Source organism: Aulonocara sp. 'chitande type north' Nkhata Bay, linkage group LG3, assembly GCF_057382095.1.
Source record: "Aulonocara sp. 'chitande type north' Nkhata Bay isolate Kocher_YH1m ecotype deep benthic linkage group LG3, A_spYH_male_GT1.1, whole genome shotgun sequence".
NCBI classification, from domain to species: domain Eukaryota; kingdom Metazoa; phylum Chordata; class Actinopteri; order Cichliformes; family Cichlidae; genus Aulonocara; species Aulonocara sp. 'chitande type north' Nkhata Bay.
The window spans coordinates 75,744,358-75,761,030 of NC_141346.1; the positions used below are offsets into that span (position 1 = coordinate 75,744,358).

General features: G+C 43.7%; 1 protein-coding gene across 3 annotated transcripts in view; it reads right to left on the bottom strand.

Moving 5' to 3' along the window:
• LOC147337049 (protein NLRC3-like) overlaps nt 1-16,673 on the bottom strand; it is a 646,813-nt gene that overhangs the window by 63,447 nt on the left and 566,693 nt on the right. For 2 of the 3 annotated variants that reach the window (XM_086287139.1, XM_086287140.1), the window contains exons 10-11: nt 10,996-11,042; nt 10,121-10,847 (exon numbers count right to left, since the gene is read on the bottom strand). The exons of the other annotated variant lie outside the window; for it this stretch is intronic. In XM_086287139.1, the coding sequence (XP_086143265.1) occupies nt 10,303-10,847; nt 10,996-11,042 (592 nt within the window). In that variant the 3' untranslated portion in view covers nt 10,121-10,302. Of the gene's footprint in view, nt 1-10,120; nt 10,848-10,995; nt 11,043-16,673 lie in introns of those variants that run through there. 3 annotated transcript variants of the gene reach the window in all.

The window sequence follows — 16,673 nt, forward strand, 5'->3', positions numbered from 1 at the left end:
GTAAAATTCCCTCCATCCATCACTTATCCCAGCTAACCCAAAGTGAAATAAAGTTTTGCTGGTCTTAAAAAAGCATTACAATAATGGGCATTACCAATGCAAACTGAATGATACAGAAGATGAAAGAAGAGACTTTGATCAGTTAATAAAGCTCATGATCTGGAGATACTTCTGGGTCACTTCTCTCAGTTAGGAACCTTCCTCACCAAACTGACTGTTGGACCACACCCCTGGTTTCATGAGAAATTGTTTCAGCCATGATTTCTCTTCCTGTATTTCAGAGTAAAGACTGAAGTGACAAATGGAAGCATGTTTAAAAAACACAATGTGAGAGAGACGTTGAGGTCCTTAGAAGTTACCCTGGGTTTTTCTGTCACCCTGCTAGATGTTACACACCTTGTTATTGGACTGATTTCTACTGCTGGACTACTCCTGCGGAGAGTAACAATACTCTTACTAATTAGCTCCCTTTCACACCTTTGGGGATATTTATTTTTGTGTTTGCAGCGCTGTGAGCCAGAACAGCGAGAGAAAAATCTGCAACAGCGACGAGCCGAATGCTTACGTGAATCGCAGCAGCTGCACATGTGCTACGCTGAATTAGAGGATATCTTTGCTCTGGATTTCTATTTCTACTTTTTCATTTCTATATGATTCTTCTTGCATCTAAACAAAGATGATTCAATTTGCTAAATGTTGATGGCTCTTCGTGCTCAGGTGTAAATGAGACGTAATATTTGCTCTTGGTTTGGTTCTCCTGTACAGAACCTTGCAGTACAACAGAAACCTAAAAACATTATTTGTAGTTGTTATTCTTAGTTGTTCTGCTGCCTAAATACCACAGGGTCTGATTATGAAGTTATTGAGCTGCACATACTTTACGACCTGCTTAAGTTCGAGGTCACAGCGTCTGTAGAGCAGCTGGAACATAATGAAGTCTACAAGGTTAAAGTTTTCTCTTCAGTTATTGTTCTTTCTGCTGCTTGGTTTGATGGATCTGAGAGCTTTTGTTTTTATTATTGTTATTATAATTATCATTAATATTTTACTCTCTAGAAGCTTTAAAATAGTGTTTGTGTTTGAAAAAATTGATTTAAGAATTGAACAGAAACATCTGTCCTTCTGAAAATCGCCCAAAGGCACGGAGACAAAGTCAAAGGATGCAACCTGTAACTTTCTCTTCCTTCATGTCAGGACCATCATCCATGATTTATATAAAATGCATATAGCAACAGTAGCACTTTAGTTTGGACTTTATGATTTCTGTAACTGGAAAATATTATTTTGTTTAAAGACAGAAGAGACCGCATAGTTGCAACATCAAAGGGAAATATTAATTAATTAGCATCAAGTATATTTGTTGCTTAAGCGTTTGCACTATAACTTAAGTAGGATTATAACTTTTAAGGAAGGAAAGATTTCAGATATTTAATTCACTGCTTCAGTTATTTTATATGAAATTAAAACATTTACGTTGGTCAAATATGATGCTCTAAATCAAATAAAAGTTTGAAAATAAATGATGTATTTTTAAATGCTGCAACAAATGTTCACAAAAAGTAACTATAATTAAAACCAGTTAAACAAAATCAAATGTTTGAATCATGCTTAACCAAATGCCAGGCTGGAGAGCTGAACCTAAAGTATCCGTAGAAAGATTTCAACATCTGAGCAGTTTTTAATGTTTTTATCACATATAAATGTCACAGCAGTGGGTCCTGGCCCAATGCTTTGTGTTTTTGGTTTTCTTTGACTCTTGTTTTTCTTGGTTTTTGTTCTTCTTATTTATCAGGCTCTCAGTAATCTTAGTTCTCCCTCCCTCAGTGTTCATTTCAGCCTGTGTTTAGTTTCTGTTCCCGTGTCCCACGTTTCATCGTTTCATGTCGAGTCAGCCCTGTCTCTCTGTTTCCTGTGTCTCCCCAGTCAGCCCCGCCTCCCTCGGGCACTCATGTGTGATACAGAGTAATAAACCTGACTACATTTGCTGCACTCTCTTTATTACCTGTTACTTTAAAATTCATACACTAATTATGTCTGCCCATCTCTCTAATGTGAAGGTCAAAGGTCAACATCCCAGTGACATAAGAATAATCCCAAAGGGGCAAAGGCAGCGGTTAATTTAGCACATTTAGCATTAAGGGTACAGCAAGGATATACTTTTACTTATTGTGGCAGGGGTGTGGTCTCTGGCCTGCTGCAGTGGAGGCTGGTGGCGGGACGTTGGACGGCACAGGTGAGGGTGATGGAGCTCATGACTCTCCCCTTTATAGTGACGGAGGAGACTGGCGTGGGGGAAGCGTGTAGTGGAGGAAGCCGAGGAGAGAGCTGGTTTCTGGCTACAAAGACGGCGTCAAACCAGAAAAGATTGCTTGTGGTCAAATGTCAAAGGAGCTTGCAAAGAAAAGCGTCTGGACTTCTTTAAGTTACTTGAAGACGTTTCACCTCTCATCCGAGAAGCTTCTTCAGTTCTAAGGTCAAATGGTGGAGAGTCCCAGATATAAACCTAGTGGGAGTTTCCCCCCACAGAGGGACAAAAGAACCCCCTGATGATCCTCTAATCGCCTGAGCCAAGGTGTGAAACTGGGTGTGGGCCCCAATCAGCCAGAGTTTCGGGTGAGTTCATTGTGAAACCTGGCCCCACCTTATCATGTGATTTCCTGAGGTCAGATGGCCCAGGATGTGAGTGGGCGTTAAGGCGTCTGGGAAGGATCTCAAAACTGGATTATAGATGGCAGAGAGTTGGTGTCGTAAACCCCGCCTCTGTTCAAAGATGGTCGCTCACAGTGGACATAGATGCTTCTTTCACTCCTCTTTCAAACCATCTGTCCTCTCTGTCCAAAATGTGAACATTGGCATCCTCGAAAGAGTGTCCTTTATCCTTAAGATGCAGATGGACTGCTGAGTCTTGTCCTGTGGAGGTGGCTCTTCTGTGTTGTGCCATGCGCTTGTGAAGTGGCTGTTTGGTCTCTCCAATGTAGAGGTCTGGGCATTCCTCGCTGCACTGTACAGCACACACCACATTGTTAAGTCTGTGTTTTGGCGTTTTGTCTTTCGGGTGAACCAGTTTGTGTCTGAGCGTGTTGTTGGGTCTGAAATGCACCGGGATGTCATGCTTGGAGAAAACTCTCCTGAGTTTTTCTGATACACCGGCTACATAGGGGATGACAATGTTGTTGCGTCTGTCTTTCTTATCCTCCCTCGCTGGTGTCTGATCTTCTTTTCTGTGCCTCTTTTCTGACTTTAAATTCGGCAAATAGGCTCCTTTGACTATGATGACCTGGATGACTGAGAACCTTCACAGACACTTGTGGTCAAATAATGTGTCAATCACCTGTGAATCAAACTGTGTGTGGCTCAGTTCATGTCACAGTGTTGTTTAGTATATCTTCACTTGTCTCACTCTCCTTCTGTTCTGTCCATCAGGACGATCCTCAGCGCTTACAAAGATCCTCCATCGATGTTGTAACTGTTGGCATGATGACATTGTATATAATTTGGATTATTTCTTTATCTTGTCAAGATCCATGTCATGATTTTAAATTGTTTAAGCTGTACATTACTGTTTGTTTTTTGTAGTCAACGTTTTGGTGCTTTGTGCTTTTATTTTGAAAGTCAAGTTCGCTTACAAGTTGCGCTAGTTTCCTTTTTGGGTAGAACGAAGAAAACACCAGCGCTGTTTTCTTCGTTCACCAGCGCTCGCTACACCTCCATCTACCAGAAGGTGAGTGTACTCCTTTGTGCTCAGATTAACATTTTACGTCTTAAAATACATTTTCATATATGAGCTTTCTATTATTTCATGGGCCATTTAATCAATATTAAAATTACAAGCATATCAACAAAGGTGAAGCTGGTTTTTTCCACTTGCTGTCACACAGTCATGGAGGAATACAATAAATACATAATCAGTCATAGATCCTGAACAATGACATTAAAAGAAAGTCTGTGGCTCTAAAAACTAAACAGTATAAAGACATGCTCCAAGCTGCTGTTTCTCTCCTCCTCCTCTAGGTTTTCCACTGTCGGCCATCCAGCGATGCTGGAGGGCTACCTGGCCAATGCTGGCCTACACAAAGAGGTCCCGGCTCGGAGGAGCTGAAGAAGATCCTTGCCTTCCTCGTCAGTTTCCTCTTCAGTTCCTATCCCAACAAAACCTTCTTGCACCTATTAGCTCCAAAGAGGCTATGGTGCCCGTGGAGGTCTGGACCTGAGGCCTGTGCTCATCACGTGGATAGAAAACACTCTGACACCATTCTGGAGGTCTGATGGGACTCTGACCAAAACACAGATGAAATAAAACTTGTGGCTGGAGCTTTTAAAATGACTTTTTCACCTCATAGATTAATGCTCATGATTGCATGTTAGCAAGACAGCATCTCCCCAAGGTGAAACTCTCAGGAGACATTTACTCTTAAACTGTAATCTGGTTGAGACTACTTGAGGAGATCTTAGTAGCGAGTATGTGGATTTAGTCTCTTCACCAACAGCAGACAGACCCATGCCAAGAAAGCAGACATGTTCTCAAAGAAAGCCGAGAGCAGAGATTGGAAAAAGCTAAAAAGCTGCAGCTTCAGACGACTATCTGCCTGTAAGGCTGAAAAAGTCCAGTTACGCTCTATTTTGGAAAAGCTCCCAGTTTTGGTAACCTGGACTTTTATTTCCCCTCTTCTGCTACAGATGTTGACTGTGACCTCAGAGGCCAACTGGACCACACAGCTGCAGCAGGAGTGAGGGAGAGGAGTCTTCATCCAGCTTCAAAGAAAACATCCAGGTAAAGTGACGTGGATCAGCGGATAAAGCCGTCTCCACTTTCAAAGGAGATCCTCTGAGAGAGAGACTCTCTGAGCCATTTTAGCCTCAAATTATAGGACTTTATAGTACAGCAACACTTTTAAAGGACAAAAATAACATAAACTGTGACTGTAATACAAACAAAGTATTGCATGTGTTTTTAAAAGTGTTCCTCCGATGGGCAGGATATCACTATTAGACTGTCCCACCAGCCAACTTCAACAAGAGACCACAGCAGCATTCAGTGATCAGCACAGATGTTCCTCTAACACTCAGCATCTGATCCCTGTTGGTCTGTGTGCTTCTGCTTTTGCTCAGTTAGAAACCCTGCAGCAACCCGACCCAAAACTGTGTCTTCTTGTTGGCCTCAACGTTGAAGTGTCAAACGTCCAACATCTGGAAAGGAAACCACGCCAGTGTACTGTGATGTTTCACCAACATGTGGCAGACGCTGGTCCTGCCTTTCATGCTGACATCAGCAGAGAGCCCCGCCTACCTCAAAGCCTCCCCTGTCATGTATTGATCAGGATGATTATGAAGATGAGCGAGTGCAAATAAGACTGTAAAAGTCCACGAGCAGAATGTTTGGATGCTTTCTAATGATTCATGAATATCATGAGAGTGTTTGTGTGTTTTGTCTTTTCTTTGCTGACGTTTCTTACTAACAAAGACAATTTACGCTCTGTGTGTGTTTTCATCCTTACCAGCCGCACTCTAACTGCAATGAAGGAAACAAACTGTAGAAATGGTCGACTCAGTGACTTCATAAAATATTGAAGTGGTTCAGGTAGAGCCAGTTTTTAAATGACCATGAACACTGAGCGTATTGTATCTGTACAGCATGTTTTTCTATTAGACAGATTTGTAACAGAGGCCTTGCTCTCAGTAAGTTTGAAATCCTTGTCTGATTTATTTTGTAATCTCTGATCTTTGTGTATCCTGCTCAGTTTGCATGCTGCCTGTAGGAGTTTCTGTCTTTGTATTTGAAGAGAATTCATTGAATATACTCAGCTGCTTCCCTTTGGTGCCTCACACATCACTGAAGTTTTTCAGTGTCCAGTTATTTGTTTTTAATAGCTGTTTGAATTCTCTGTATGTTTGACCCTGTAGACTGTTTAATGGACTGCTCGTCTTCCTGTTTGTAACCACTGCCTGTTTAGGACTAAAGATTTGGATTTTTGACTTTAACACAGCCTCTGCGTGTCGTCCCTTTGTGTCCTCGTCCTCTGTGAATGTGTCACAGATGTTTCCATGATAATAACACAGCTTTCCCACAGTGGCTTGCAGCAGCATTTATTCACAGCACATTTGAGAAAGGTTCAGATTAACTCGATGAGTTAATATTCAGAATGATTCTGACAGTGGGCCACTGTGAATTGTGATCTTTCATCAGGTCAATGTTTAAGTTCAGTATTTCAAAGCAGGAGCTATGAGCAGTCATCATGTTGGCATTAGAATTATTATTATTAATCATTATTAATAATGTCGTTACTCATGTATAACTTTGATTAGTATACATGAATTTTATCAATAGTAAAAATAATGAATAATTCATGTATAACTTTTATTGTGTTTTGTATATTAATTATATTTAAATAGAGATGTTGACCCTGTCTCTACAGTAGCATCAGTGTAACAGACATTATTGGTCCAAGCTGTCATAAATGGGGAGCCTGATCCTTTATTATGAAAACATGACGAGTATTTTTCTTGTCAGTTGGGAAGAAGTTGGTCTTTTTTTCCTTCTTTTTGCTCAGTTTGTCTTTTCTTTGATAATTGAAACTCTGATCAAACCTACTCATGTTCACAGCATGTAAAAGCAGCTGACAGTCCGTGGCATTGTTGTTTGTAGAGGTGCAGTGTAGTGGGAGCATAAATCAAAAGAAAACAGTAACATTTATGTAATAAAACATCTGAATGAAAATGAACAGGCCCTTTATGAACTTCAAAGGGATCTGAAAACAACACTTTTTAAAAGAGTATCTTGGGGTGTAGGTGGTCAAAATAGAAAACTGAGCTGAGACTCTAAGTTCAATCCATCCATTCGTTTTTACTTAGGAGGAAGAAATGTCAGGCTGGTGCAGGCTGGTTAGGTGCATGTGGTTATCTTTACCTAAATGAGTTCACTTTGTGGCTGCCAGGTTGGGCAGAAGTACCTGTCCCCTGTTAGGCTTAGCAAGGTTCTCCAGGAGTTTCTCCATGGGTAGAGCTTCTAGCTCCTCCAGCACATCTGTGGCCGTGCAGGCTGCCACTTTCTTGGTTGCTCTTTTTACCCCACTGGTGGATGAGCTGCAATGGTCTCCATTTGTCCCATATGTGTTTACTTCTTCTTCTTCTTTTGCATATTAAACACATTATTCTGTTTCTATGTATTTGCTATGATTTGCTATTTGTTAAGTAACATTGCTTCACTCACTATGCCGGGTTTGTGTGTGGAAGCATTCAGTTGCTGGCAAATCAAACATTCTGCAAATGAAGCTGAATACTCAGTTACATGTTTCTTTACATTTTATTATGTTACAGATTAAGTCATTTGTTCTTACTTTGTTTGTCTTTTCAGTCTTCATGAGGGTCAGGTGTGGGGAAACGCCCGCCCGGCATTTCCTCATTTTAAAGTCCTGCTGATGTCACACATGACATCAGCAGGTCAAACCAAGTGGAGGGGTTTGTTTGTCCATAGAGATGCTTCCTTTTGTTTGTTTTAAGGTTTAAATGGATTTGTTGAATGTGTTTCTTTTCATCAATACTGCCATTTAGTTGTGTAAATGTGCATGTTAGAAGTGTGAAGAGGTTTTGTGTTTAGAAATGTATAGAAACCAATCATTTACTGACAGCATGTCTGATGGAAATAAGTGCAGATTATGTATGAAGTCTAACTGCACACAGTAACTGTGTTACAATAAGGACTTAACAGCGCCCTCTGCTGGAGTGTTTCAGTACTGCGTTAACTAGAATACACCACCTCCTCCTCACACCACCTGCTACAGCTCTACTCTTCTATGACTACAGTCATCCACAGCACTGATGTGAGGTCACATGGTTCATATGTAAGGAGCACAGCTGACCTCAGGTCAGTTTAATGACTGTGAGCAGCAGCTGTGTTATTGTCACTGTGACAGGGAGACACTCTCAGACACAGCGCTCATGTCAGCTTGTTCTCATGCAGGAGGATCAGGAGCTCCATGTTTGTCTTTCTGTTTGAATCATGATGTGTTTGTGCCATCAGAGTCTGTCATGAGTACTCAGGGTTTCACAGCAGCTCTTCTGGATGCTGACGAGGACTCCAACCTCATGTTTCACCTCTCTGAGCTTCTGATGTCTGTGAACACTCGTGTTTCTTCTCTGGGCTCATCTGGACAAAAACACCTTTCTGTGTTTGGCTGCAGCCTCATTCTGACTGACAGGAAGTGTGTTATCCATGAGCTGCACTTCTGTGAGGAAGTTTCCTGCTGTGTTTCCTGTCTGTGGACAAACACGAGTGTTCCAGCTGAGGACTTGGTTCCTTCCACCTGTCCATACAGGACATCACGCTGTCTGCAGCTCTGTAAATGCAGCTCCAGGTCCTTCCACGTGCTGCTCTGTATTTGTGCAGTTTGTAGTGTGTCCTGGGAAACGTAGCACACATGGTGTTCTTCTGCTGTTTCCTCCTTTCACTGAGTGTGAAACACTGACGCTGTGCTGTTGTTCACAGAGGGGAGCTGATTCTAGCTGCAGCTGGACTCTGTCATCTAACTGAATGTGTTGGTGCTGATCACGGGGCTCTGAGGGGGGAGCAGCAGGAGGACTCTGGATGCTGACGTCAGTGTATCTGTGGAAGCTCCCACAGCGTGTCTGTCATTCAATATTGTGCTGTATATTGTATCTATGCAAAGATGAACAGACTGTGTGTTCACTGGTCTCTGTGCTGCAGCTCTGATGTCATCATCACTCCCTCCTCCACCCTCAGCAGTCCCAGCATGCTGCTGTGGTGCACCCCACCCTCACTCTACACCTGAGCCACAGACCACACCCTCCACCTCAATATACACCACAGTTTTCTCTGCTGTGGAAATGAGATCAGGAGGAAATCATCATTATTATTATTTAATAAACGCTCACATTAATGTGGGCTTATTTGTTTCATATTAGAAACATTAGTTGAGTGTTTTTAGTATAAAATGGTCAAAGTCCCTCTTTTTGCTCCTCCCCTCACCTGTGGATGGGCGGGGCTGTTACCGTGGTGACAGCTTGGATGTGTTTCAGTCCTGCCTGGTTATCACTGCAGGAATCTTTCACATTTATTACAGGTAATAACTCTGATTTTTCTGTGTATTATGAGCCAAATGTATCCTGATACACACAGAGATGGATGAGCAGAGGTTTTTTTTGCAATTTATGTAGTTACTATGGACTTAATGCATACATATTATTAAAATTAGGGCTATAACAGTTGTATTGATGCATAGCAACTTGAAATGCTCCCACAAATGGCTCCACAGCATGTAAAAATATAACAAAAGCTCTGGCGGACTTGGTTCTGTGGTCAGTCTTAAAGGGTGAAGTTAAACTCTGTAATCTTCACTGTGTCACAGAGTTCAGTGAGTCCCGTTATTCACAGTATCAATCAGATCATCAGAGAACAGCTGATCAGCAATCAGTGGTGCCAACAGCGCCTCCTGTGGTGAGAGGATGCAATAATGCAATGTAGCATTTTTCCACTCAACACTTGCAGTCATGGAAACTGTCTGTTGGATCTGTGTGACGTTGCTTTCTTGGTTAGAGTTCCTCACAAATGTCCAGATGATTCTTCTAATGAGGCGTCGACCATGTTTGCAGCTCTTTGGAAGAAAACGTCGCCCTTTGCCATCCTTACTTTTCTTTGACTTCTTCAAATGCAGCTGAACTCCAGCTGGTATTTTCTTGGACTTTGCAGCTGTTTCTGGTCATCAGTTCATTCCTGCAAACCTCTGAAGCTGAACAACAATGATGCTGCATTGCTGGCTGATCCCAAAAGGTTGATTCTGTTCATCTGGACGTTTTCAGAAACGTTTGCTCACTGATCAGGTGACTTCTTCAGTCTCAGCTGACTGCAGCTTTACAACCTTACAAACAGCACATTTGCACAATGACTGAAAGCAGCAGCACCTGATATATATGATACTAATATAATACATATACATATATAATCCATACTAATGATGAAGGAACTGAGCTCACAGTCCATTGTTCATTCAGTGAACTACTCAGTTTATTTTGGGCCTCAGAAATGCTCACTCTGTTTGTACATCACTGTCAGCAATAGACTCATTCTGCTGTGTGGACAGGAACACATGTGACATCACTTCCTGTTTGTTTGTGACTGAAGAGGAAGAAGTTTACAAGGAATCATTTAGAAGAGTTTCAAACATCAACTGATTGAATCCATGAATCTGAAAACGTGTTTGTGAGTGAAAGAGACAGACATGTACAGACTGAACTATCTGTTCAACAGTCAGAGTGTTTCTGTAACAGGAGACACTCTTTACACTCCACTCAGCACAGGGACACTGAGGCACCGGGAGACCAGAAATAAAACCCAAACCCAGGATAAAGAGTTTGAGTGAATGTGGTGTTGAAGGTGTGGAGGTGGATCAGAGTGTCAGAGGAGACTCTGTAGAAGGACAGAGTGCCAGCAGGACAGTCCACATACACTGCTGCTCTGTTAGAGACAGAGGAGGAGGAGGAGGAGGAGGAGGAGATGGGTGTTTGTCTGTTATTGTGCCAGACAGAATGAGGACCATTATAATCACAGTACAGACTCCAGGACTGATCATTGTATCCAAACACACAGTCACTGTCTCCTTTCATTCTGATGCTTCTGTAACTCACTGATATAAAAACGCTTCCTCTCCACTCGACCTCCCAGTAACAGCGACCAGTCAGACCATTTCTACACAGCAGCTGAGGATAAACATCAAATCTGTCTGGATGATCAGGATATGACTGAACCTCCTCCACATGTGTCACCTTCCTGTTGTTGTCAGACAGTTGGAGCTTTGTGTTCACTGTGTTTGTGTCGATTGTGAGTTGACAGGAATCTGATGGAGAGAACAAACACAATCCAGCTGCAGTTATTGATCCATCATCTGTTCATTGATTGACACTTTGATGATGACTCCTGACATGATGAAGATGGTTGAATGTGTGCTGCTTTGTTTTCATGAATCCCATTAAAAACACACTTACACTTCCTCAGACCTGGTCTCAACCATCGGACTCCAGCAGGCTCCACCCTGAAAGGAGGAGGGGGGTCAGAGCAGCACAGTCAGCATGCACACATGGACATTACATGGCTCTCACACACACACTGTTACACACTGAGCTCAAAGCTCGGCTCCACTGTTTTATTCAAAGAAATCTACATTTATTTATCAGCACATTTAAAAACAGCTTGAGCCAAAGTGCTGCACAGAGTAGAGAGAAAATAGGAAACATACACAGTAATGACTATAAAGACTGGTCAGGATTGAAAGCTACAGAGTACAAATGTGTTTCCAACCGGCTTTTAAAAATGTCCAGTGTTGGTGACGACCTGATGTGAAGGGCGACTGTTCCAGAGTTTGGCTGCAGCCATCGATAAAGCTCACCTCTGTTTTTACGTCTAGTTCTGGTCAGAAGCTGCTTATCTGCAGACCTGAGGGCTCCACTTGGATTCTTTTGTTAAAGAGAGATAAGATGGAGCCAATCCATTCACAGATTTAAAGACAACCAGATCTGGAAGTGGATTCTACCACGTACTGGTAACCAGTGGAAAAAGCTGGTGATGGGTCGTCTAGCACAGACCCACCGCTGGAACCAGACAATTGATGAGGGAGAGAACTGTGACAGCGCCGTTCCTTCACTTGACCTCAGTCGCTCTCGTCTGCTCCCTCGTAACACTGCTCTTTATTGAGCTTACATGAATATGCACAAGTTCATTATGACGTCTTACACAGGTATGAACAAAGAGTACCAGTCTGTGCATAGTGTGTGTGTGTCTGTGTGTGTGTGTGTGTGTGTGTGAGAGTGTGTGTCTGTGTGTGTGTGTGTGTGTGTGTGTGTGTGTGTGTGAGAGTGTGTGTCTGTGCGTGTGTGCGTGTGTGTGTGCGTGCGTGTGTGTCTGTGTGTGTGTGTGTGTGTGTGTGTGTTCCAGATGTGACCCTGTGACCCCAAAGCTGGTGCTAAGAGTCCAGCGGTCCCCCTAACAAAGGGCTCTTATAACTAACCAGACACAGAGTAGGTGTCCTCCTATACCATAAATCAGTAAGAGAAGGTACGACCTCTCTCATGACCTTAAGGTGTGTGTGCATGCCAGAGCACTCTGGAAGGCACACAGAGTCTTTACAGACTACTAAGGATCGAACCTCTATCATTATGCAATCGATTATAAAACTCATATATGAGTAAATATTTCTAAGCAAACCTTACAGCTGGTTTTAAAAGCTGAATTTATTTGTTTCTCAAATGAGAAAGAGCTATCGAGAGACACTCCTAAATCTTTAGCAAACAAAGTTCTGAACTTTTCCAGTGGGCCAAGGTCAACATTATTAAATAATGCTAATCCTTTTCCCTTGCATTATAACAATGTGAGGAGTCAATGCTAAGTATACTGCCATTAGCGGCTAATTCTAATTAGGGGTGAATAATTATTACCAGCTAATGCTAATATCGTTTTCTCTTCCCTTTTAACAATGTGAACAGCTAGTGCTAGGTAGGCTGATGCTAGCAGCTAATGCTAATTTGACGTGAATTAGCATTATATTAGTGAGGAGTTAATGCTAAGTAGACTGCCATTAGTGGCTAATGCTAATTTTAGGTGAATAGGAATTGGCATCTAATGCTAATACCATATTTTCTTGCTTTATAACAATGTGAACAGCTAATGCTAAGTAGGTTACCGTTATTAGCTAATACTAATTTGAGGTGAATTAGCATTATCCGTTAATGCCAACAATATTTTTTCTTACTTTTTAACAATATGAGTAGGTAATGTGAACACTTTTTTTCATTCAATTTTAACGTTGCCCCTGCGATGTGAAGAGTTAATGCTAAATAGGACGCCATTAGTGGTTAATTCTAATTTTAGATGAAAAAGCATTAGCAGCTAATGCTCATATTGTTTTCCTTTGCTTTGTAAGACTGACAGCAGCCAATGATACGAAGTCTACCATTATTAACTATTGCTAATTTGATGTGAATTAGCATTATCCAATAATGGTAACCCTTTTCCCCTGCATTATAACGATGTCAGGAGTTAATTCTAAGTAGGCTGCCATGACTTTCCAAGATGGCGCGGCCACGTCCAGACGCCTTCCTGACCGCTCCGCTCCGACTATCCACTTTTCTTGTTTTTTACTTATTTTTTGCTCTGGTTTACATCCCAAAATCATCTAGTCTTATAGTATACGACAGCGGATCACTTGTAAACATCGGTGCCAAGGTTGCACATCTAATCTTGGACACTTTTAAACCCAACCCTTCCTGGCTGCCAGAGATTCTACGTGGCGCGGAGAACAACAAAGGATGGGCCGCTCATCCTAGGCGCAGAACAAAGAAGCGCCGGGGGAAACGCGTTGGCATTAGGAACAGACTGAAACAGCAGGCGCATCGCGCACCACTGCCCAGTATCCTACGGGCCAATGTACAATCCATGGAGAACAAGCTCGATGACCTAAGAGCAAGGGTCACCTTCCAACGTGACATGAGGGACTGCAACATTCTGTGCTTCACGGAGACATGGCTGACCCGCACCGTGCCATAACTCCGTCGGATTCATTCTTTGTGCTCCGCGCGGACAGAACGGCAGAGTCGAACAAAACCAAAGGTGGAGGAGTGTGTTTCATGGTAAACAGAAAGTGGTGTGATGCCAGGAGCATTTCTACTCTTTCTAGCGGCTGCTCGCCACATCTGGAGTTCCTGAGCATTAAGTGCTGCCCTTTCTATCTGCCCCGTGAGTTCACCTCGGTCATCGCCACGGTGGTCTACATCCCACCCCAAGCGGACACAGGTATGGCTTTGTCCGAATTACATGATGTGCTGAGCTCGCTTCAAAACAAGGCCCCGGGCGCAGCCCTCATTGTAGCAGGAGACTTTAATAAAGCGAACCTCAGACAAGTCATGCCAAACTTTTACCAGCATGTCTCATGTCCAACGAGAGGGGATTGAATTTTGGATCACTGCTACACGCCATACAAGCAGGGCTACAAAGCTGTCTCACACCCGGCTTTTGGGAAGTCTGACCACAACGCCATCTTTCTCATTCCCCAGTATAAACAAAAAATACGAAGGGAAGACGTGACCACGAGGGAGGTAAAACGGTGGACTGCCCAATCAGAAGCTACGCTACAGGACGCACTCAACGACGTCGAATGGGACATGTTCAGAGCATGTGCAGTCGACATCAACGAGTTTACGGAAGTAGCAGTATGCTTCGTCAATATGCTAGCGGAGGAGATTATCTCCACTGCGAGAGTCACCACATTCCCAAACCAGAAACCGTGGATGGACAGATCGATCCGCACTGCAGTAAACGCCAGGACCCCCTCCTACAACGCGGGTCTCGCCACTGGCGATATGAGCGCCTACAAAGCGGCGTCATACGGCGTGCGGCGCGCGGTGAGAGATGCCAAACGCCGGCACCGGGAGCGTGTGGCGACACACGGAGTATGTGGCACGGACTACGCACCATTACGGACTACAAAGCCAGGGACACTGCGCCGATCAACGCCGACTCTGCATTCACCAACGAGCTGAATCAGTTCTACGCCCGTTTCGAGGTTAGCCAGGCGGCTAATGCTATCTACCGCCTGACTACCGAGGAGAGTGACGTCATCAGCGAGAGACCGGTGACCAGCATCGCGGAGCATGATGTCCGAGCGGCATTGAGGAGAGTGAACACAAGGAAAGCGGCGGGGCCAGACGGCATCACCGGCCGTCTGCTGCGCTCTTGTGCTGACCAGCTAGCAGGTGTGTTCACTTACATCTTCAACGAGTCCCTGGCGAAGTCTGTGGTCCCCACATGCTTCAAAAGATCCACCATCATCCCTGTGCCCAAGAACAGCAAACCCTCATCCCTGAACGATTACCGGCCAGTTGCACTGACCTCGGTAGTAATGAAGGTGTTTGAGAGGCTGCTGAAAAACATCATCTCTTCCTCCATCCCAGACACCACAGATCCGCTGCAGTTCGCCTACCGATCCAACAGATCCACAGAGGATGACATTGCCCACGTCCTACACACCACTCTCAGCCACATGGACAAGAAACAGGGTAACTATGTGCGAATGCTGTTTGTTGATTACAGTTCAGCGTTTAACACAATAGTGCCCTGCAGACTGTTCACAAAGCTCAGGGATCTGGGACTTAACAGCCGTCTGTGTGCATGGGTGTTGGACTTCCTCACTGGCAGAACTCAGGTGGTGAGGGTGGGTAGATGCATCTCTAACAGGATCACCATCAACACAGGAGCACCTCAGCGATGTGTCCTCTCGCCACTGGTCTACTCCCTCTACACTTCAGACTGTGTAGCCACCCATGGCTCCAACACCATTGTGAAGTTTGCTGACGACACAGTGGTGTTGGGTGCCATCTCCAACAACGATGAGGCGGCCTACATGGATGAAGTGAAGAATCTGGCATCATGGTGCCAGGACAACCACCTCCAGCTGAACGTCGGCAAGACCAAGGAGCTGGTGGTGGACTTCAGAAGGGGTCAGCACAGAGACTACAATCCCATTATCATCAATGGAGCTCCAGTGGAGAGGGTGCAGTCCTTCAAGTATCTTGGTGTCTACATCCCCTCAGACCTGACATGGGCTGCCCACATTCAGGTCCAGACCAAAAAGGCTAGGCAGCGCCTGTATCACCTACGACAACTGAGGAAGTTCAGGGTCTCTCCAAAGATCCTCAGGATTTTCTATACAGGCGCTGTGGAGAGCATCCTCACACAGAACATGACATCGTGGTTTGGGAACAGCTGTGTGAAGGACCAAAAAGCTCTCCAGAGAGTGATCCGTACAGCAGAACGCTGCTGCAGGATTGCTCCCCCCCCCGCTTCAGGACACCTACACCAGGAGATGCCGGACTAGAGCAGCGCAGATACTGAAGGACCCATCCCATCCTGGCAACAAACTGTTCCAACTTCTGCAATCTGGTAGAAGGTTCCGCATCATCCGGGCAAGGACAGAGAGACTCAAGAGAAGCTTCTATCCCCAAGCCATCCGGGCCCTGAACACACACACCCGCCCTCTCACATCATCTATAATTGACTGAGACAGGACTCTCTTCCAGACACTCTAAACCAAGGCACAATGTACATTCCCAATTCCTATATGTTTATATTGTCTATCCTGTAAAATAGTCAGATGTCTATTCATATTAATGTACAGAATTCACCTGCTTGCTACTACTACTACTACTGCACATTCACCCAATGTATATACTATATATATATATATATAATGTTCTTCCTCTACCCCCCCCCCCCAATTTTTGCACATGTCGAGGAGAGTGTCAGGCTACATTTCGCTGTGTGTTATACTTGTATAACTATGCATGTGACAAATAAAGAACCTTGAACCTTGAATTAGGGGCTAACTCTAATTAGGTGAATAATTATTGGCAGCTAATGCTAATATTTTTTTCCCTTCCCTTTTAACAATGTGAGCAGCTAATGCTAATTTGATGTGAATTAGCATTATATTAGTGAGCAGTTAATGCTAAGTAGGCTGCCATTATTAACCAATGCTACTTTGACGTGAATTAGCATTATGTGCTAATGCTAATACTGTTTTCCCTTACTTTTTAACAATGTGAGCGGCTAATTCTAAATACGCTGTTGTAAATAGCTAATGCTAATTTAGTGTGAATTAGCATTATTCAATAAT